At 43.2% G+C, this 23,497-nt stretch overlaps 1 protein-coding gene across 2 annotated transcripts in view; it reads left to right on the forward strand.

Moving 5' to 3' along the window:
• Window positions 1-23,497, forward strand: part of ntrk3b (neurotrophic tyrosine kinase, receptor, type 3b) — a 138,846-nt gene that overhangs the window by 72,180 nt on the left and 43,169 nt on the right. The window contains exons 8-11 of one of the 2 annotated variants that reach the window (XM_076155344.1): window positions 5,394-5,699; window positions 6,389-6,403; window positions 9,817-9,872; window positions 11,092-11,194. In XM_076155344.1, coding sequence (XP_076011459.1) covers window positions 5,394-5,699; window positions 6,389-6,403; window positions 9,817-9,872; window positions 11,092-11,194 — 480 coding nt within the window. The remainder of the gene's footprint in view (window positions 1-5,393; window positions 5,700-6,388; window positions 6,404-9,816; window positions 9,873-11,091; window positions 11,195-23,497) is intronic. The other variant, XM_076155343.1, reaches the window with a different exon arrangement.

Raw genomic sequence — 23,497 nt, forward strand, 5'->3', positions numbered from 1 at the left:
CATGCAGGGTACAGAGACAGGTTGACCCGGGGTTAAGTGTAGTGTGCAAATCTCTTTTAAATAACCTTAAATGTGCTATAACAAGCGTCGCATATTCAGTCTCCACATCTGTTGTGTCCTTAAACAGTCTGTGGAGAAGGATTGGCCACATGCTTTAAATGTGACTCCCACAGACGGTGCCAATCAATGAAACAGGAAGCGAGTGCAGTGAATGAAACTGTGAATGTTAGCTGGTTAGTGACCACTAAGTTAAGGGTCCTTAGCCATGGTTATTGTGGTACTGGGTGATACTGTTTGGTTTGTTAGGGTTTTGATTTAATCTTGTTTTTGTTTTCCTAGCTACAAAAAAAGCATATTTATTCTCATCAGTGAAATGACATTTGTGACAGTGGACACTCTTTTTTTCTGCCAGTCAGTTATTTCAGGGAGCAGAGACAAACCAAAATTAATTATGTTTGTTGTGTGTGGACCAATATTAGCCAGGAGTTGAAAAACTCTGATATTTTCTACCTTGTGTCTAGTGATTTTCCCTCTAGCTTTGAGTTTTTTACAGTAAACCAAACAATTGACTAATTTTATGACATAATATAGTAGGGAGTATGTATTCAATGTTCAGCCTGAGGGAAATGCATGCAGTTAGACAAACCAATAGGTACAGAACGGCCTGCAGGTTTGTATTTGATTCCTTCAATCGTTTAACATGTTTAATGTCTAAGATGTTTGAACACACTTCCCCTTGAACACATACACATCAGTGGAATATGAGGCGTGTAGGTGAGGAAGTGTTTACCAGCATCTGGCCAATCAGAGCAGAGGGCTTTTCAGAATAGAGTTTCTGGGAAGGAGTAGTTAAACAATGTGCTGCTCTCGATCAGTGTGCACTCCGGTGATACGGTAAGGGGAAGTGGATCTTTAGCTGCACATTAAAGCATTGCAAATGTGCAAGAAAATACACTGTTAAATGAAAATGGAAATCTGCGTCAAACATCACATTTCAGACTGCAGCTCTGCAGGACTTGTAGCGTATGTGTGGAGCTGAAATCTATTTTGTATTAATGACACTGACGATCTAAGAGAATAAAAAATGAAAAAATTCTCCTTTATCAGACGGGGAAGCCAAATTATGCAAGTGCGTGTAGAATGCAATGAGGTGGTGCCAAGTTGCAAACCAAATGAAATTGATGTAGCCAATTAGGGAGAAGATTCCCTCCAGCCCATATGAGAGATCACAGCCTTGATCTGAGTGGAAAGAAAGACATACTACCCTCAGCAACGGTTTGGAAACCATCAGAAGTCATGTTTCCTAAGCCCCCACTGACTTATATACCTCAGCCCTTACATAAGTTTACCCTTTGGATTGGCTCTGGGCAGATCTGTGACAAACTGTATTCAAAGCCCGCATTCGTCAAAGAGGCCTGACATTTTTCTCTTTGTAGCGAGCTCGCTGTTGTTGAGCACGCTCTATTGTGGCTGTTTGCAATGCATCAAACTGCAGGACAAGGCAGATTTGTCACCAATTCAAACACTCCCTACTGGAGCAGGGCTGCCGTAATGACCATACTAGAGTGACAGATCACCAGTGCGACGTGGAGTCTTCAGGGCTTCCTCCACACAGACACCACGGACGTCCATATCTAGGCATTTCTCTATTTTTTCTGTTGACGTTCTCTGTTGATGCTCCAAATTAACTTATTAATTTTTCACCACATGCTCTGATGGTAATTACATTTCCTCCCCTGTGCAGCCTATTGTCTCTGGAAATGTCATAAAATAGTGAAAACTGGTGCTCTGATTAGGGACTAATCTGATTGACAACAAAATTACCAGCCGTCAAGTAACATTCTTTGCATTCAAAGACGAGTTCCCTATTTTAGAAAAACTGTAATTAAGCACAATGCAACTGCCGCAGCTCCATTGTTCTCTTCCCTTTTGCAACAATGGCCCTTCTGCAGCATTGTGGACTTCACTCCAACATTGTGCATTTGCCATGTGTGTTTTTCTTTGGTTCAATAGGCATTGTAGCTCCTTATATAAGAACAAAGCACTGACACTGCTGGGGTGAGTGGTTCCATTCCCTTCCATAGCCCTACAGGTAGAAAGCCTTACCATTTCATAGGAAATGACAAAAAAATAATGACATTCACAGACTAATTTTAAAAAGTTAATTTTAAAAAGTCTGATTTTGCTCTCTTCTCCCTGCAGAAGACAGATAACTGACATCAGGGAAAATAATTAGCCAAAAGAAAACACCCTTAAGCTACCAACTGTACTCATTTGCATCAGAATTCTGTCACTAACATGAACTTACCACATATTTACCTTGCAAACAAGATGCTGCCTCCTCTTCCAACTAAGAACAGAGACCAGATGGCCGGATATACGTAATACTATGAAACTTCTGGAGAATTCCTTTTCAATTGTATTATTTTCATTTTGGACATGAATACATTTTGCAAATGTAATAAAGTTAATTTATCCGTAAGTTTACTGCCTCGCGACAATTAGCCCGCCAGCATATTGTTGTGTGGCTTCGTGAGCTCACAGGCAAACGTTTGCCTCAGCAGTAAATTGGGTTGATATATATGTAGCTGTCAGACTCCAGATGAAAGGAATTCATGGTGCAGAATGTAGTGAGGGGTACTTGTGTGTGACTATGTGTGTGTATGTCCGTCAGACAGAGAGAGAGAGAGAGAGAGGGATGGGGACTCGAGGCTTTGGCATTTGAGACAAATTTGTTTGATTAGCATGGTGCAGATAGCGGTTTTGTCTGTAATTCAAAAGCTTTTCAAAATCTCTACTGGAAAGCAGTTCTGCCACAAACTTTTACGCTGGAACGCTGCTTTGGTTCATTTCCGGCCCTGTCTGCATGTTTGTCCACACAGATGTCCCAGTTTTTCGGTTGGCCACATCAGCAGGAGTTGACACAATGCACATCTTGCCGGCCCAGAGATTTGCTCTTGTAGGGAGCTTTAGTGAGGTCAGGCACTGATGTTTGGGGCTTTGTGTAGGCCAGTCAAATTCTTTCACACTATATTTAGCAGTTTTTATACAGAGCTAATATTGTCATACAGAAAGAAGAAAGGGTCTTCACCAAACTGACCCCACCAAGCTGGAAAGAGTCACTCTATGTGCAGGTCTGTTGGCAATGGAAACACTACATTTTTATCCTCAAAGTGTATTTCATAGTGTTATGGTTGCCACCGGTGATGGGCAGAAACCTTGTGAAGCTACTCGTCCCTAACTTGAGCAGGGTCTCCCTTATGGACGAGTTCGAAATGAGCAACGTCATCAGACTTCACTCCCCTCGTCAGGACTTTCAACTGTGGCGCCACTTCTAGGCTAAAATTGTTAATCCCACAATGTGCTGTTGCCCAAGGGGACCGACCAATAAAAATATTTCCTCATCTGTCAGTGGCAGCCATGATGTCCTATCTCTCATCAGGCTGGAACATGACATTTGAAAGGTGTTACCACCAGATAACATTGCACAACTGCGCGTGTATTCAGTGTCCCCGCTGATCAAAGGCATGTAGTTATCAAAGCTTGTCATCTCTATGAGCGCCACGAGAACGCCATGTTGTTATGGACCAGTATGGAGCGGCGTAATGACTTGTATTGTATCGACTGAGACTGGGCTGACAGCCCCACTAAGGGGAAACTGTATTGGTCCCCAACTGTCCATCAAGCGGAGTATTTCTTCTTCTTCCCTCTTTAACTTTGCCGTTATATGCCGCCCTCTCTTTGTGCCCGTCTTCCTCTGTAATTGTTTTTTTTTCTCGTCTCTATCTTTTCCCTGCCTGCGTATAAAATCACAGCTCTACCTCCACACACACAGTCACACATACACATGCCTTGCTCGTAACTTCAGTGAACAATAGCACCAAATCATCAGCTTACTCAATTTATAGTGGGAACAGAAATGTTTATTGATCCATTGATTTGCACACAATCAGGTTTATGTTACTAGATGCAACTGAAAGCCGTCAGCTGATATATTGGATGTATCATTTTTAGCCCCAAATTATTACACAATATGAGACGTAGACATTTTGAAATGATTTTAGTGAGAGAGAGAGACAGACAACAGACTTCATTGCAATGTGTATTCATATCACCCCTGTAGGAGTGTGTGTGTGTGTGTGTGTGTGTGTGTGTGTGTGTGTGTGTGTGTGTGTGTGTGTGTGTGTGTGTGTGTGTGTGTGTGTGTGTGTGTGTGTGTGTGTGTGTGTGTGTGTGTGTGTGTGTGTGAGAGGCTGGTATGTAGAGCAGAGAGACAGACAAAGCCAGGTTACAATACCGTCTGCCAAATATTTCCTTTTGATGATGCAAGAGTGACTCATTGCAGAGACAAATCGGTGGCTGCATTGTTTATGAAACGTATCTGATGGTATTTCAGTGATAAATTGCCTCGCGGCTTGGCGGCGTTGGGGATTCTGAGGTTTGTTGCCTGGCGTCAGGAATGAGCGCCGCTGCGACCGTGTATGCAGAGGAGATTTCTCGGAAAAAGCTGAGCGGATCAGACGTAGTCTTGTTTTCAAAAAGAAGAGGAGTTTGAGTGTTTTTTAGTTTCCCCCTCTGTTCTGTGTACTGCCGCAGTATGTAACACAGTAAAAGGCTCTTTGTCACTTCCAGGCAGAGAACCAGCATCTCCAAAATATCATGTTTCTCAGAAGAAATAATACCAGCCTTTCTCTGTCTGCTGACTGCACAATTCAGACTCCATGAGTTATCAAAGGCTTTCATCTGCCCAGGGGTTGTGGATAACGGTCTTTGTAATAGTTCACTGTAGGTTAGAGCAGAAAAATCATGCAACTTGTTTACTTCTATGAGGTCTGTGTTTGCATACAGTACAGTTCAACTACAGTACAGCTCATTGTTCACCACATATTTTTTGGCTCTGAAAATTGAAGTGTTTTCTGCTGGGGCCCTTTGTGAAATCTCCTCTGAATGGAGCATCTGCTGAATGTATAAAATATTAACTGTCTGGAGTCTGAAGGCATCTTAGCCATTTTACATTTCACTGAATATAGCTTTGTGGCCAGCCCTAAAAATCTGCACTGTCTGAAAAATATAAACACATCTTTCTACCAAAGTTCTATCGGAACTGTTCAACATTCAAACATCAACATTCAAACATCAAGATTCAAACAACATTCACATCCTGGACTGGTTGAAATCATATCAATGCTTTGGCAGGATATTGCACCCAATACATTTTTTATCTTCAGATTCAAATTGACATGATGCAGATGTGTCTGTATCTGCATATTTATGTATAACAACACAACAATCAAACTACATCTAAATGTTTTCACTTGTTTGATAAATGGTGTAATCTTTAATGTTTTCAGTGTTTCGTATGTAAATAACACAGTTTTCCTTCATCTCTGCAGTTCCACCTGTCATCCTGAACCTGGCTGAACCTGAGCGTCGCCATGACACCTGCATAGAGTTCACAGTTCGGGGCTACCCCCAGCCCAAACTGCGCTGGTTCCACAAGCAGAAGGAGGTTCTCCAGAGCGAGTACATCCGTACCGAGATGGACTTCTACCAGGACTATGTGGAGGGCTGTCTGACCTTCCAGAACCCCACGCACATCGACAACGGCAACTACACCCTGGAGGCCAGCAACGCTCTCGGAACGGTGACCAAGACCGTGTATGGTCATTTCCTCATGGCGCCCGGCATTGACGACGATGGTGAGTCATTTGCTCATTTCTGATTGGTAACAATTGACTCCTGTAGAGGGCGTGTGATTTTCCAACGTGTGTACAAAGTGACCCGTGATGTTATAAGTGGCGGTTTCCCCGACTTTGCACAGCACTCACTCAAAACCCTTTGTACGTGTGTTCTTGCATGCTCAATAGTGCTGTTCATGACCAATAACCACTCAAAGCAGAGGCCGTATTCATCAATGTGTTTATAGGTAATGAGTGTTACAATGCCAACAGCTGGCAGCCTTGATCACCTCATAAACACAAAATGCCATTTATGGAGGATTTTGAGACCGTTTTAAATGTTCCTCTACTTGGCGGCCGCACTAACTGATAGGAGCAGCAAAGAAGGTGTGAAATAATTGATATCGGCTCTTCGTCCACCTGTTGTCTGAATTACGGGCCTCACTCTCAGCTGTTCAAAACAAAAACATATGCGGGAGTTTATGTTCAAATGTCACCCTCGCGGTGCGGAAAGGCTCCCTGGAAAGCAGCCAGGGGTCATCCGTAGTTCACTCAGGTAGAGTGTTCGCTCGCAGTTCATCTGCAGTTCACGGGGAGGAGGGATAGACCCACAAAGGAAACAAATTTCTCCCCATGGTCAATATTCCAAGGTTAATACCTTATGTCAATGTATTGACATGGCGTGACTTTCTCTGTCTTCTCCTTTGCAGAGATAGCGGAGCTTGGTGAGTAGCTCTTCCCCCCACCCCCGTTTGTTTGCTTATTTGTTTGTTTGTTTGTTGTCACCCCCCCCGGCCCCAACACACGCACGCACACACACGCACGCGCAGATAGATCTCCTGGAAGCCTTTCCTCAGCATATTCTGTATGTTCCGTGCCTTGCTCAAGCGTGGCTAAAGATATGTAGCTCGACCTGCTTGCCTCGACCGGGCTAGGCTAGCAAGCAAAGTCTAGCCTAGCCCGGTCGAGGCAAGCAGGTCGAGTCTTTACAAAATGTTTTTCACCGTATAACTTTTTCCTTTACACGTTATACTTCAGTACCGTGTCCGTGTCAGCAGCGCTTATGAGTGTATTAACGGAGGTGGACGCTGTCAGTGGGTGGTGATGGTGTAGGACTGTTTGTACGTTTTAAAACGATGCCAACTTGTCCTTTAGAAACACATACTCCAAGATTTGTCAAACACAATGCGTCAATTCCAATAAAATATAAAACAAAGGAATAGACAAAAAAAAAGCCAAAGTAAGAACACGTTCCTGCATTTTAATGCCTCTATCAACAGCTGAGCTCAGACTGTGCGTGCTATTTATTCGGTTTTACACTCTCCAGGCTGGTTAGATGTAAAATCCTTTGGTTAGGGTTTAGTTTTAAGTGTCAGACATGCAAGATGGGGATTTGAGATCTATAGTCCATGTCCAATTTTCTTGATTATATAAATGTCTCATTTTCACAGTGTGAGTAAATCAGAAGTTGGTCTGTTTTCTCAGCATCATCAGCATTTTTCCACTAATAAGTCATTATACTGTTTTCTACAGTGCATTGGAAGAGCCGTCAATCAATTTTAGAAGGGTTACACGTTCAAATCCCTGTCTGCATTGCCAGTGATCATGTCGGCACAGCCTCTGTAACCTAAACCTGACCAGCCACCATGTAAACAATGCAGCATCAGAGTGTGTGTGTGAGTTTCCCACCCTGTGAAATGGAAGGTGTGTGTGTGTGTGTGTGTGTGTGTGTGTGTGTGTGTGTGTGTGTGTGTGTGTGTGTGTGTGTGTGTGTGTGTGTGTGTGTGTGTGTGTGTGTGTGTGTGTGTGTGTGTGTGTGTGTGTGTGTGTGTGTGGCCTTGCTGGTGTTCTGCCAGCCTCACTGCTGACAGGTTAAACAAAGTGGGCCGGTCTGATCTCTGACCTTCATCACAGTCTTCTTCCATCTCCATATGAGGCCATTATTTCTCATCAGCCATGGATTATGAAGCTGCAGCATGAATATAGATAGAGATGGATGGATGCAGACTGCGTGCCGAGCTAAGACGCAGCATGTTTTTCCACACACAATCACACACACCCACACCTTCCGTCGGCTAGTGCAGCAGGTGAGGGAGTGTTTAGATGTTGAGAGTGCGTCACATTGTGTGTGAGATAGTGAGACAGCGGTATAAGAAAGAATGACAGGCTGACAGATACTAAGAATGCAGGAGAAAGACAGAGGAGGAGCAGGAGGAGGAGGGCAGAGGGAGGAGAGGAGGATGCAGTGAGAAAGACACAGGGAAGGATGGAAAGCGGGAGGTTTGCGCACATGCACACACCTACACACAGACCAGTGTGCTTCGGTGCAGTGTGTGTCTGAGCCACTGGCAGCCAGTCTACCATGTGGCCATTAATTTGCCCACAATTACTCTCTGATGTCCTGGCTGCAGGCCTCAGATTGGAGTTTCCCTGACACCAGTTCATTTCATTTCATGGCTCTGGCTCTGCCGCTGCCCTGTCCTCCCAACTCGCGCCAAACCACTGTTGTCCATGCATCTGCCAAAAATGTTTTTTTTAGAGGTGCAACATGTTGCGTTTGAACATTTTACTGCCACTTCTACTAGCGTTGATTTTGAGACAAGTCAGGGTAAAGTTGTGTTACCTGTTCAGAATGTGGGCTTGGAACAGTGCGCCACAATGGCTGATTTTGGTTGCTTTCACACCTGCAATGCAAAGTCCTTTTGAACCGTGCCTGGGTGTGTTTACCACCTTGCTGCGGTTGTTTTTTGAAAAGGTGAGAAAGCCAAGCCTGGTAAGACTGTGGTCAGACAGCAACTACTCCCAATTATAGCCCAATTACAGGAAGCCAACCAACCAAAAAGCAAATAAAACCAAATCGACATCACAGGCTAATCTCAGGTGCAGACTGCAGGTGTGAAAGTGATCATTGGCTTCATCATCTCTTTTTAGCTACAAACAGACTTGAGACTGCTGCCTCAAAACACTTTTTCTGTTGGTCACTTCCTGTGCCACTGAACGTCTCAGGTGCTTTGCTTTGTGCCTTTTCCTGTGTGCATGTGTGTGTATCTAATTTAAACTCTTGATTTCTGGTTTTGGCCTGACCCTTGTGAACTTGTGACAGCATGGCCAGATAAACCTCAGAGCACAAATGAGCTTTGGGCCCCTGCTGAGCTCCTGATTACTTCTCCAACTCCTTTACTTTATTTATATTTACCCTGTCGCCCCTGGAAACAGCATGTCGCATTCATACCTGGCCTCAGGTTTCCTGGATGCCAATTTGGGGTTTTTGGTCTTTTAATCAAACACTACTAATTTTGAAATATGACCATGTAAGAAACAACACCGACAGCAAAGTCCTCAAGTGGGATTTTGATTAAGATGAAGTCATTATGGAGGACCCGCCTGGAGGCCTTCATTAGTTCAGTTCATTTAGCGGTGCCCACTCCCATACACATTTGTAATTAATTAAACTACCACCGCCCTGTGGATATTTCCTTTCCCTACTATGCCTGGTTGGTAATCCAGCCTTGCAGGACAGAGGTCATGGGTCAAGGTTAGGTGTTCTGTGCCAGTAAGTCTAATTAGACGTGAGATGTGTCTGGTGTTTGCATGTTTTATGGCACAAAAGTGGAAAACCACATTTTTCATGCACCAGTTCATGATGTTAGAGTCACATATTGAAACCTCGTAACAAGAGCAAAATCCATTACATTTTACTTATATTTATTCCTCAGAAAACACTGTTAGTATAATAGAATGAGGAATACACACACACACAATATTTAGAACTATCAACAAAACTTCCACAACACATTAATAAAAGCATTCCTTCGGCTACTGCAATGTGCTCATTGAAAATACTCCGGGGAGCCGCTTGTGCCTGCCTATTAAACTATGCATTAACATGTGGAAAAGGGTTTAATCATACACTTAAATGTACACTTATTTAATGTTAAAGTATTGAAAGAAAATGCGTTGAGGTTAATGCACCTTAATCAGAACGAGAACGTTTGAATGTCCTATGCAACGCAACATATACCAGCACTGTTAATGACATTTTAAAATAGCTTCATGCACCGCTTACTAAATTGTTTATATTCAACTTTTATTTTCTCACCCAGCTGCTAATGCCAGTTTTTCTCTTCTTGTCTTACAGCCCCCTCAATGCCACCTGACAGTGATTCGGGCCGACCAGATGAAGATAAATTCGGAGTGAGTTTTCTTGCTAACGATGATGATGATGAAAAGGCCCCTGAAGCTGTGTTTGTGTGTGTGTGTGTGTGTGTGTGTGTGTAGGTTTACATTTGCCCACTTGGGGTTCATACAGTGTGAAGACAGGCGGCACTGAAGCAGAAAAAAACAGTACATAAAACATTGTCACCATCAATTTTTCAGAGATGCTTTTTTGGATGGTAATGATGTTGCTGATGGTAACACTATGCTACAGCGGGGGGGCGTCTTGTGATGTTATTTAATGTGATTTGGGGGATTTGATGCCAAGGCTGAAGAGTTGCAAGGTGTTGACACGCCCAGGGTCACATGCTGACAATGTTACAATGATAAAAAGAAAGCCGGACTGTTTAAAATGAAACCAGTCAGCCTGTACATCCCCGAGGCAGCAGTAGGTACTTTGTGCTGATTTAATACACGTGGCTATGAAGTAGCTGCTGCTTTATATTCTTAGGTAATTCTTAATGTAAATGAAGATTCTTTTTTTAATCCTCTGTAGTATTATAATCCATGTAGCGACATCCATTCTCTAAATATTCACGTATCCTCTACAGGGGAATAGTGGAGACAAGTCAGATCTATAGATACTTTCAGATAATACTGCGATAGAGTATTAAGTACTTCCAATGAAGTTAACCTGAGAGGGTAAATGGTCCCTGCTGGTTCTGAGCCAAGCACCCTTAGTCACTCATCATCTCAGAGACAATCAGCTGACCTGATTAGCCCATTGAGCTCATGTTTAAAACAGTGTGAGCCCTTTTGCCTGGCCAGCTGATTTCCCAAGCAAACCAACAACCACACACACACACTTTCCAGCCATGGGCTCTGTAGTATTTCTTATTTGGCTTGATGTGATGTGACAGACTAGGCTGAATCACCGTGGCACCCATTTCTGTTTCTACACCATAAGATTGTGCAAATTAATAATAGAAGCACTCAAACTATGTCTGTTTTTGAGACGGCGTAGTAAGTGATTGTGAAATTGCAATACAGACTTTTGCTTCCAGGGATTATGGTTAAGTTACATTTGTTACCAGCACAAACTTTTGAACTGAGACACGTTTACTCGTCCTAAATGAAGAGGAAGCAGCAGTCATAACACAGAGTATGAATTGTGGTGGAAATGTGTAGCGTACAATGATGTTAGCAGAATCCTCTGACCAATGCTGGAGTCTGATCAAGCGTGGCCTTTTCCCCTCAGGTGTCCATTGCTGTGGGTTTGGCAGGCTTCGCTTGTGTCCTCCTCCTGGTCCTTTTTGTTCTCATCAACAAATACGGCCGACGCTCCAAATTCGGTATGAAAGGTAAGTTGACGCAAACCATAGGCCACATGGGCAAAAGCTTTGTTTTCCCCTTTCTGCCAGTTGCATCACTGTGCAGAAGCCTCTCCCCGTCTCCTGCAAAGCTTTGTTCTCCAGAGAATGTATTTCACTGTATGTTACACAATACTACACTTTATACACAGCCTCAGGAGGACTCGTTTGGACAAATCAGTGAGAAGACACAATTAAGAGCTTGGTTAGTTGTAGAACTTGAGTGTTTTGTGTCAGAGATATGCAAGATAAAGGCATGAATACACAAAGGGGATCCTTAACCTGCAGCGATTGTGAAATAAACTCAGCTGAAACGGTTACATATGTATGAATTCACCCACACACCATCAGATCAACACACACAGGCAAATGTTGCCCGGAGATGCACCAACACCTCATATATTCCGTGCCTGCCATGTGGAGGCATCACAGAAGGGAATCTGCATTAATTAGTAGACTGCCGCGCTGTCGATCATGCTGAGGAATTCAATAGGATTAATATGGCTTTTGTGCATGCTGAGCTTTCATTTTGGGTCAGCTCCAGGTTTTGCTTATCTCTCTGGCATTGGTGTTGTCGGGGAAAAAAAAAAAAAAAGGAAGCTTAAAGCCATCATAGCGGCGGCCAAAGAACAAAGAGGATGCAGCAGCTGAAGCTCGGGCGGTTGACGCGAAGTTGTGGGCCCACCTGGTAGTGACTGCGACCTCTTATCAGTTGGCAGGTTGAGTAGCGGCATCTGTTTCTGTTTTGTGGTTTACGGGGGTAGACGATCTGCATTGCGCTGGCAAACACACACGCAGCTTCCCCCCTTACGAGCAGGTGCTGGGATCCAAAGCCTTGTTTACTCCCTGCTGCTCGTTTCATCGACTCTTTGGAGATCCCCGCGTTTGGCCCTGCGAGGTTCTAAGCTGAATATGTCTTCAAAGTGCCGCGCCCCTCCTGCCCCATCACACCGCCCCTCAAACATCCACCGTCTTCATTTCATACTGTAATAACGCCTGGTGTAAAGTTGCATTAGCCAGTGCCGCCCTTTAATTAGCGACTTAACAGGATTAGAGTTCGTTACTTACCTCAGTAAAGAACTCTCCTCTGTAATTATTTAGGCTGGGCAATAATTGCATTGCCCTAAAGCTTTCTCTAATGAAGGATGAGCCTTGTGGTTAATGATGCTGCAAACCTGTTGGTAATGTTACAACAGGTCATAAAAATGTAAAAACGTCCGGCAAGTCTTTTGGACACAGGCAAAACAAACAACTCAAACTCTGCTATTAGAGTAAAACATGAATTTAGAGATAAGATGCAACGCAAACATGAAGCCAACTTTTGACTTTATATGCGGCATAGTAAATTCAGTGAAATCTCATTAGTCCCAGAGTTGTTCCGTGTTTAAAGCAGCCACACTTGCTCCCTTGCTCGCTTTTATTTGAATCACCTTCAGCAAATAGACACTGCTGCATTTATTTATAACAAGAAAGTGCGTTTGGGATACGGAGCTTCAACTGATAGATGCAGTCAAACAGGTCTGGAGTGTGTGCCGACTTGTATATATATAAACCAGATTCCAGTCTGGGCTGAGTCGGACACAAATGCTGTTTCTATTTTTTAGGGGGAAGTCAAATACTTTAATGGGAGTAAAATCCAGAGGAGTCTTCAGTTTTAAGTTTACCTCAGCTCACAGGTGAAAGGTCGCACGGCTTCATCTTTGGCAGCATGGAGAGCGCAGCATGTATTAATATTCTGAGCATTATAGTTATTTCAACTCTTGGTAAGAGGGTGCTTCACATTGGGTTTAGTGCTCTCCAAGCAAGCGAGGTGAAGAAGATAATTTATCTCCACGATGGCGAGGGCCAAAGTTCCCTTGGAAGCGTAGGCATTTACAAAAAAAATAAAGTACTGCACTCCAGGTCTACCTCACCATCTCATTTCTCATTATGTTAAGATTGGTTGCTTTGCTCAAGGGCACATCAGCAGTTTTTGTGCTGTTTGTGCAGACCACAGAGCATTTTCTCTCTGCAGATTGAGTTTAGCCGCCTCCTTCAAGGTAACTGATACAGAAATGACTGCGCCAGAGCAATGAAAGGAGGCAAATTGAAGGTTGAGCAGAGTACGGTTATTACAGACACGCCAATATTTCAGCAAGTATTTGCGGTTTTAATTGAAAGGTGGGTTCTACATTGCAGCAGATGGTGCATATGCCCAATGTGCCTGCAGTCCACATTATCGTGTCCAATACTGCTGAGCTGGGTAACAATTGACAAACAACGGGCATCAATATTAGTCCAGCTGTGGTTCCTTCCCTGGATTTCCATCAGCTTCTTGGTCTTTTTTTGCGCTGGCAGACCGTGGATACATGGGTCACTTCAGCTTAAATAGAGATGCTGCTGTCTACTGTCACAGTGACTGATTGAAGGTATAAAAAGACTTAAGGAGAGGTGATGTCAGTGTGGGCCCTCTCAGGACCCCACGCTGTTCCATACAAAGGCCTGATTTGTAGAATGCGTGCACGTCTATGTGTGTGTGTTCCCCTCCCACTGGTGTTCTGGAGAATCAGCTGGAAGGCCTGAAGAAGTCATTACCTTTGGATAGAGCCATAATGGGTTTTCGCTCCAGTAAATCACTGCGGCTCTTTTGGTTGTTGGAGTTTGATCACCAACCGTTTCTGGGCATCCAATAAACTCCTTTGTTTTTTTTCTTTTATATGGTTTGTGGGTATGACTCTGTGTGTGTGTGGGGCAGTGTGTGCTTGCATTGAAGAGACACCGCCAGGTATGAGCCTCTGACTGAGTCACTGTCACTGAGTTTATGTGGCTGTAACTACGGATTTATGAAATCTCACCGTGTGTTTGTGTGTGTGAAAATAGGCCCATAGATAACCCGTTGATCTGATCAATATGTTGTCTTCTTGCCTTCCAGCTCAATCATCTTTGCAGTATAAGCAGCAGGATGATCTTTCACACTGTGATCCACCCCAGTGGCTTTTAAAGTGTCTTTTACAGAGGTTTGAGTCAGCAGGGAATCAATAACGCTTCTTTAGAAGTACAAGACAGACGGCTCGCCTGTCATCTTTTCTTATGTTCTGATCGAACATTACACCACACCTGCTGCAGCTACACGTCCCATAATGAGATCGCTTACCTACTTTCTCTGTTAAAGTCATCGCTGTGAGTCATCACTTCTCAGACTCCTGCAGAAAAAAAAGAAACAAACTTAAGATGTGTTTGCAGCGCGGTGTGTTTGCAGAGTGAGCGGGTCAGTAAAGTACCTGACTTCCAAATCTGTGACTAACTGTGAAAATGGAAAACCTTTCAAAATAAACCATGAATAAACGGATTTTTAGCATTTCTGTAGTATGGGCAGGAAAACTTCCAGGAGAGCTGAGGAGAAGAAAATCACACACAGCAGTGAGAGCTGTCACACTGTCAGACGCTGACGGCACAGTTTGTGCTGCAGGGTGTCAATAAAGTTCCACTAAATTATGGTTTTAGAGTTAAAAAGGCGATATTACCTCCACCAAGCAGGCTACGATTGCATTCCGGTAGCAGGATATGTAAAAAGCTAAAACGCAGATTGCAGATGCAGATTATGATTAAGCACATTAAATTGTAATAAAAATCATAATGCATTCTTGGACAAGGGCTGCATTAACATGTAAATGTGTAAGTAACACCAGCGTGTCACTGAAGATGATGCATTCATCAAATCCGTCAGTATAAAATGCGTTTGACACATTAACATAACATTAACAGTTACAGATATAAATCACAGATACAGAGGCGCTGCACCATAAATCTTTTCCGCTGCCTTGCACGCCCTCTGGTTTCAGTGGGGACAAAAAAAGGGACAGACGTGAACTTGAAGAGTCACGGCTGCAAAATAAGTCCCGGCTATAAAAAAGTAAAGGGGCTTTCAATTCAGTTATGGCAACATAAAAAATGTCAATAGGGAACAATCAAATGGTCATGTGAAAAAGATGTAGAGAGCCATCTGTCATCTATAAAGGTGCTTCCTGCTCTTTGCTCTCATTCATCTTGGACCAACGTGTGACTATCAATCCATACATCCTTGTCAAAGGCTGAGTGTATCTCTGTCCAAATGCTGTCGCTACATTCATTTATACTCTGAATCATGATAGTAGAAGAAAGCAGAGATAATGTTGTTGAATGTGCTAGAAGCCCAAAGGCGAACTTGTAACTTTGAAAGCACATTTCCATCTCGGATCTAATAGAAGTGAAATCACAGCCGTTGCTATTCCGCTGATGGCGTAAGACTGCCACTTACGCCAATGTCAATATTTATCTTCTCCATCAGATTCTGAAGCCCAAACTGCTCCCTCAGTTCAACTCGTGCTCCTATTCTGGAATCAGTGACCGGGGCGCTCAAGTACAAAAGAAAACCAAATTTATATTCATTGATGACATTTTGAAAGATTCTTTTGTTTATGATGTTATTCAAATTTCCTGCCCACCTTTGTTGCTCAGCCGCCGTATAGATTTGCAGGTACAGTATATAGGTCAGTAAATTTTTATCTCCATCATCACCTTCCTTTTTAATATGACTTTCCTTTCACATTAATAATAGTATAAGATAGGAAGTGCTGACCGTGGTGATTGAGTGACCCCATACGTGCTGAGCCATTAAGAAGTCAGGGTCACATGAGGCAGAGCTGGAAGGAGCCGGCCAGCAGGCGAGCACAGAGTCAAGGTCAGCAGACTCCAGCTAAATGAGATGAGAGTAAATGTGCACAGAGGTGAGGGTCTCCCTTAGTGCAAGCTGAGCTGGTTGATGGTCATGGGAATTGAACCTGTGACGCTTTTAAGACACCAGCCGATCCACTTTCATTACGCGTTCGCTTTTACTGACAGGGCCGACGTTCTGGTTTACAGACACGCTGACAGACATGTAGGTAGATCATCGATGTCCTTACCCCCACACACACACACAGACTCACACACCCACACACCAACCATATCTGGCGACTGCCTGCTAGAGACCATGATCTATTCGTGTATGTCAGGACAGCTTACCCTCCTCTCCGCTACATTACCTGAACTCGGCCTGGGGATGATCAGCCCCAATACACACGCACACACACACAGCGGCAGCTGCATTAACTGCATCACTGCCTCCCTTAGCCTCCAGTGGGCAGACTGAGCTCTGCCGCTAAGCAGCGAGACAGACAGGTCTACCATCGGCAGGCAGACAGCCACATGTCAAGTCAATGTAAAAGCCAACTTTTGAGTAAATCACTCAAACTAGCCTTTTCACATGTAGTTACAACAGTCTTACTTGTTGGTCAAAGAGCCAGCAGCACTTTCAGACTGAGTGGATTCTTAATTTTCAACACAAAAAACTAAACTCTCAAAATTTGCAATTTTTAAGCATATTTTAGCAAGCCATGAACGCATTGTGAGTGTGTGTGATGACAGAGAGCTGCCAGTTTTATTTAATTTTATTTTAGAGGGGTACTTTGTGCAAATGTGTGGTCACTAGGTAGGAGTGAGTAAACAAACTCATTCACTCTCCCAGTCACACCCACATAGCTTCAACTTTCCAGTTCACCTAAGCTGCGTGTCTTTCGAGGGGGAGTTTTTAATTAAAACATTTACTGGACGTTATGATGGCTCTAAATGTCACCCGCCTCTTTTAAACTGACTGCTTTATAACTTCATCTTCTGCTTTAAGTACCCTGTTGTTTCATCCATGAGAACCTTCGTATCTCACGCAAACCAAATTATCATTTCTCCGAGGTTCTCTAATTCACTGCATCACCATCCACATAAAAACCCTCTGCATCTGAGCGGAGACGGAGGGACACAGATTGCAAACCTCTTGTCTTTCCCTCACAAATGGTGTTTACCCTTTGCTCAGTCACTCCAGCAACAGCCATCTTAATTGGCTGTAATTCATTCTTTTTAGCACTAGCAACAGATGGAGGCTGCCAAGAAAACAGCGACGGGCTCACTGGGAAGCGCTTCCTTCTTAGTCTTCTTCCCAGAAATGACTGTGTTTTTTTACTTTTAAAGTCAAGTTTATCTTCTAACTCTTCCTTTTTTTTAATGTCCTCTGCTCGTTGCCGTGGCGGCGCTTTCAGTGAGCCCTGCCTGCGACCTCTCCGCCATAACGGCTTCCCCTGTGTCTTTGTTTAGCTCTTTTTTGCACCTTTTGTTTTAATAAAAGGAAATTACTTATTTAGTAGTGTAGTTTACTTATTTATTCACTAAAAAGCTGCGTGAGTGCTTTTTGGCTTCTCTTGCTGCAGATTCTTAGTTGTGGGGATGACTTAGGTCTTTGCTTTGGACTGACTCTTTGTGCATATTTTAGTTTGGACCGCCAGCTCATGTCTACTCTTAGCTTAGTGCCCCCTGTTCTCTTGATGTACTGCCGTGTACTTTTGCAGAGTATCGTGCATTGTAGAGTAACTGTCGAGTAAAAGGTCTGGCTTGTTGCATGCACTTCCACTGTCTGGAAACTCCTACCTTTTAAATCTTTGCTATCAATAGTTCAGTAGGCTGTCCTGAGTCCACTAAGATGAGCAATAAAACACGATCTTTGGAAATGCCAAAATGTTGCCACCATGGAAAGGCACAGGAGGAAGAAGCTGCAGACCTTTCTGAACTACTGCACCAACATGGCTGCTTCCCCCTCATGGGAAATATCACATTTGCTCCTTTGAAAGTTGTTTAAGAGACACCAGCATTTGCTTTCCTAATGAATACAAATGTAGTTACACAGCAAAGTGTTTAAGAGGGGAACAGCTTCTGTTCTCTGCACTGAAAATGCATTAGGGACTTCTTCTACTGTGTATTTCCATGTTTGAATTAGTATTGATCCGGAAAACTCTGCAAGTCTTGTTCCATGGCAGTGTTTGTTTTTTTTCATTCTGTGGCTTAAATCTTAAATACAGAAAAACCCCATTGTGAATCTATAAATGTCAGTGCTTTTGTTTCAGTATCGATCAATGCAAGTGTTCAATTAAGTGTGCTTGTATTGGTCGAAAATGATCAAAGTCTCAATAATTTCTCACACATTTCAAAACAGATTATTTAGCTCTTGCACACCTGAGAAAAATCGTATTTATACTAGGTGGTTTGTTTGGAGCCACTTTTTTTTTTTAAAGAGACAAAACATAAAACGGGCTTTATTCACTCAGTGTGATTAGCGGTTCTGCACAAGTGGCGAGTAAACCTGCATCAATTTGTTTTTTTTAGCACTATGAAGCATTGCAAAGGTTTCACAATAACCCAAAAATTAAAATAATGACATGTAAATCTGTATGAATGCGTCCCAGCATGAGTCACTTAACGGCTCATACTGGATACCATTGTGTTTGTAGAGTGTTCAGCTTCTTTCACACACAGACAGCCAAAGAGCACAGAGACTCTCCATCGGCTTAGTGAGTAATCATAAACACACACACATTAATTTTCCGCACTGAACTTTAATTCAACCTACCAACTATGTATTCCATATCCTGGAGGATTTTGCTAATGATTACTCTGCTCATATTTTTTTCTTCTGCATTTTACATGAGACCTTGAAATAGATTCATTGCACAACAGTGCTGATGATTTTGTTACAAGTTAATTAACATTAAGGGACCCAGTCTCATCAGACAACTCTCTCGAAGAACAGTGAACTCAGCTTGGACAACATTCCTCACATCTCTCTAATATAGGCCTGGCTGCTCCCTGGTGGCTGCACAGTGGCAGCGAGATCCGAGTTCGAAGATCCGCGCTTGTTACTATCCAACAAACTATAAGCTTGTGGCTTAAAAAAACAACACCCAAGGAGACGCATGAAAGAAGATTTAAGGCAACTGACACAAACTGCAAAACTCAAGAAACTTTTCTGAAGCCTAAAGGCAATAACAGCAACTCTACTATCAGCAACTGACAAAAAACAGATTGAACAGACATACAGCAACCTTCAGTGTGAATCTAACTCCAGTCTGTCGTACAGATCCTACACTGCAAAATGAATCTCCAAGAAACAAGAATATGTTATTCGGTAGTGCAGGGACATTTTCTATCAGCTTCAATTCTATAAGAAGGACAGGCATACCTCTGTCTGGCCGCGTCCATCTTTCTGCCCCTGTCCTACAGCCCTTCCCAGGAGATCGCCAAGATCCACCAACAAACCTTGGTGAATGTCAGAACTTTTGATTCTAACCCAAAATGTGAGTCCGGACGCCCTGTAAAACAATTGTTCCATCACTCCCCAGAGCACATGACTGCAGGTGAGGGTTGTAGGGTACCATCCTTTGTTCTATCGGGGCTGTGTCAACCTTGTGGCAAGGGTCGCTTAGAATGTTGCTGTCCGCCACCACCACTTTGGACCCAGATAAATGGTGGAACGAACGACGGATGGAATTTATGACCTTTAAATCCAATAAGAAGCCATTTCATTTAAGCCTGTTTGGCCTCGCCTGCTCATTGTTGTGCCGGCGCCTCACAAAAGCTGAGAAAATGAAGTTTAATGTGCGTGAAACTAGATTGTTTATTTAATTTTAATTCGGCTAATTGGGAAGTTAATTAAATCGGGACTGCATTCTCTGGCAAATCTCACTATTTCTGCCAAGAGTCTAAAAAACAAATAATAGCTTTGAAAGCAGAGGAAAGCTCGATCAGAAGAGAGGACAACTAGAATAAAGCGTCCACATTAGACCAAAATGACTGACTCTGATTCGGACCCTAAGCAAACCTTTGTAAATACCTTAATGTTGGTGTACACTCTCTAGATTTGTTGCTAGTCGTCTGCTCTGACTGTGAATAGATTGACAAACATCCAAACCACTCATCTCCCATATGTTCTTCACACTCTTTCAATCCCTGGGCTTTTGCGGTGTAAGTGCAGAAACGTCCTCATTTCTCCCCTTTGGATATGTCAACGTGACACGTGATTATTCTGCAAACAGAGATCGCCCGCTCAGAGGTGGGACGGGGGCTTTTCGAGTTTTCGAGAGATATTCCTGGATGTTTTCTTTTTTTATTCCTAACTGAAAAAGAGTACCACGCAGCAAACGGCTTTTAGCCCACCCCTACTTAATTCAGTGTGAATTTTAGCTACCGGGCCCTGCAAACAGCTCACGTTATGTAACACACCAAATGTGGAGTGCCACATGCTCCCTCCCACACTCCCAGAATTCATTTATTCTGACGGATGCAAAAAACACCCTATTACAGTGGAATTTAACCATTGTTAAATCAGTGATGTGTGACTATACACACAATTCTGACACTTTTTTTCAGATATTCTGTATACAGTTTATCTCCTACAGTAACAGTGGCAGTAATCAGTTACACGTATTAAAAGCAGCAGCTGAATCATACTTGACATTAACTTTGCACACACGTAATGCATTGCGACCTTCATTTGGAAGCGTTGGTTGTGTGTTTTACATAATGTGCACAATGTCAAATCTACAAAAATTGCAAAGATGCTAAAGTCAGGGTTTGTTATGTCAGCAGCACAGCGACGGGGACAACCAGAAAATGTAACATCAGGTAAAAATGCTCATCTGCTCAATTGTTGCCATCTTTGATTATATTGTTAACTGAAATGGTAGCTGCTTCATAAAGCGTCCGTTCGCTCCCTGGTGGATGCAATATTGAAACGACCAAATTGACAATAAGGGTCCATGAACACAATCACTTTTGCACCAACATTTCCACAAATAGAAATGTTCAAAATGTATATGTGTATAATATAATCTTGGCCCAAAGCAAATCCAAGTACACTCCATAAAAAAAAACCCTCAGCTAACTGTGCGGTACGCCTGAATTCATTGTGGTCAGAAGGTCTTCCCTTCTTCCGTCAGCCTGGTTCCCGTCTCCCCACCCCCATTATTCCCATCAGGCCATGTTTCCATCAGACTCTCCCCAGTTTGCATTAACACACCTCTGGGACAGACCACAGCCTCCGTGTTATACATGGTGAACATCCATTTTTTCCAACACTGGTTTTTACCTTGCGAAAAAAAAGTGTTGTGTAATCACTACAAAGGGGATTAATTATTCATAGATGCACACCACGCACACACACACACACACACACACACACACACACACACACACACACACACAGTGTATACCTTTCTGTATCACACTGTCTCTCTGCAGGGGTTTTTGTGTGTTGCTGCCTTTCTCTCTCTGCGTATCTCTTTTTCTCCTCACTAATGGAGTTAGTGAGTCCAGAGAATAAAACAATAAAATCAAAATTTATTTGAATGGATTAAAGATCTGGGAGCTGCAGCAGCTGCCACTTCTGAAGCAGGATAAATCACTCTGCAAGGCTAGTTCACTATCAATTTGGCCTTATCACAGTTTGTTAACCTCACATACACATATGCACACACATAACATTCTTAGTGCACAGTAATCAGGAGAGATGGATGGTAAATATGTGGGGGAATTAATGGATACTGGTTTGTGTTAATGCTTATCTGGAATTTGGGTTATCTCAGTGGATTATCCAACATGTTCCAGCAGCAATAGAAGATGCACAAGATTTGCAGCTTGGCTTATGAAAGACGTCATTGGCTGTAAAGGAAATGCCAAGGCCATCTGTGCTGCTCTAAGAGGGTGTGAAATGAAGATGGAGAATGTGTCACACAGCCATGAGAGGTCATTACTGGCTCCTCAAAGGCGGCAGATTATGTCAATTTTACAGGTCACAGTCTTGCAGGTCACTACATTTTTTTCACCCTCTCCATCTCCGCCACACCTTAACTTAAGGTAATGAGTCCAGAAGTGTATTGAGTTCAAATGTGCATTAAGAGCCGTGATGCCGCAGATCAGCGTCTGTCAGCGGGCGGCAGATCGGATGCAGCCATATGGTTTAAGGATGTGGCTACTTATCCGCAGACTTACTGCAACAATCACTCTCTCTCGGCAGATTGCCATTTTATGTGTTTGTCTGCGGCGTAACGACTGAAACGCTCTGCAGGTTCCACGTCTTTCAATCTCCTCGGCAGCATTTACATTTGAGTGGTCACTCTTAACCAAAGAGGTTTATGAGGTTGTAAAGGAGTTCAGTGTTGGGGCTGGTAAATCCCCACCACCGCTGAAGTGATGGGAAGTGATTGGAAATAGGTGGAAAATGGGGCGAGATCAAATTTGGGCACATCCTTATGATTCTTTGGCCTTGACTTGGTCTTAAAATTAAACCAAAACATCAAACTCACTTCCTGCCTCCAACACGACTGTCTGCAGAGTGCTTGCATTAGGCCAAGGACACGCCGTACAATTGATGTCGCACTAAACCACTTACACATCTACTTCTCTCTATTGGTGGTTCCATTTACAGCTTTTACACAATTTGGAACGAAATAGAAACGTCGTGAAAATGTTTGCAATATTTGTTGGTTAAAGTCTTCAAAAATTAAACAACGGAGAGCAAATCCTCTTTTCTCGGAGAATGGAAATAACACAGGTTTGGAAAAAAGACTAAAATCGCCACACAACATTTGTTGGCCATAACACACAGGCTTATCTCATCCATCTATTTAAAGTGCCACTGAAAATCCTCCAAAAATCCACAGATGAATGTCTGGTGTTGCCATTACATCACGTTGCAGCTGCTCGGGTAATGTGGCCTTTTTTGATGTGTGTGTGTGTGTGCGTGTGTGTGTGCGTGTGCGTGTGTGTGCGTGTGTGTGTGTGTGTGTGTACGTCACGGCAGCTAACTGGCAGGGAGATAAACTCTGCATAGCCCAGGGGAGCATGGTGATGAAGAGCTAAACAAACAGGTTAACGGTCTAACAGGCTAACACCGTTTACAGCACAACCCAGCCTGCCGCACACAGCATGTTCCTAACAAGTAGCGGAGGGGTTGGGTGGGCGGAGAGGGAAGGAAATTGGGGGAACAGTGAGCGAAAACTGGAAGGAGGAAGAGGAGGAGAAGGAGGTATTTTGGGAGCTCGTTCAGTCTGGGTTCAGCTGTGTTTTAGCTAATGTTTGAACTGTTGCCTCTGATTCCCCCGTGTGACTGTTTGGGGCGAGCAATTTATTGAAACGGCTTTCTTTTGTTTTATTCAGGAGCTGCTGAGAGTCTCTAAAGCTAATCTCTGTGGGAGCGGAATAATCAGGAGAAGATATGAAGGTTCAAATAAGCACATAACTTTGACAGTTTCATTAGAATAACAGCAGAACATTAGCCCGTGGGTTACTACACAAGGGTGTGTGTGATTCTGCGTGTGTGTGTGTGTGTCTAATGGCAGCAACAATGAAGGAGGGGGTCGCATACAATACGTGATAAAATGTGCTGCATAATTGCCTTTATCTTGATATTTCATTGAT

This window comes from Genypterus blacodes, unplaced genomic scaffold (genome assembly GCF_046128005.1).
Source record: "Genypterus blacodes isolate CSIRO-AG114 ecotype Tasmania unplaced genomic scaffold, CSIRO-AGI_Gbla_v1 ptg000067l_1, whole genome shotgun sequence".
Classification (NCBI taxonomy): Eukaryota; Metazoa; Chordata; class Actinopteri; order Ophidiiformes; family Ophidiidae; genus Genypterus; species Genypterus blacodes.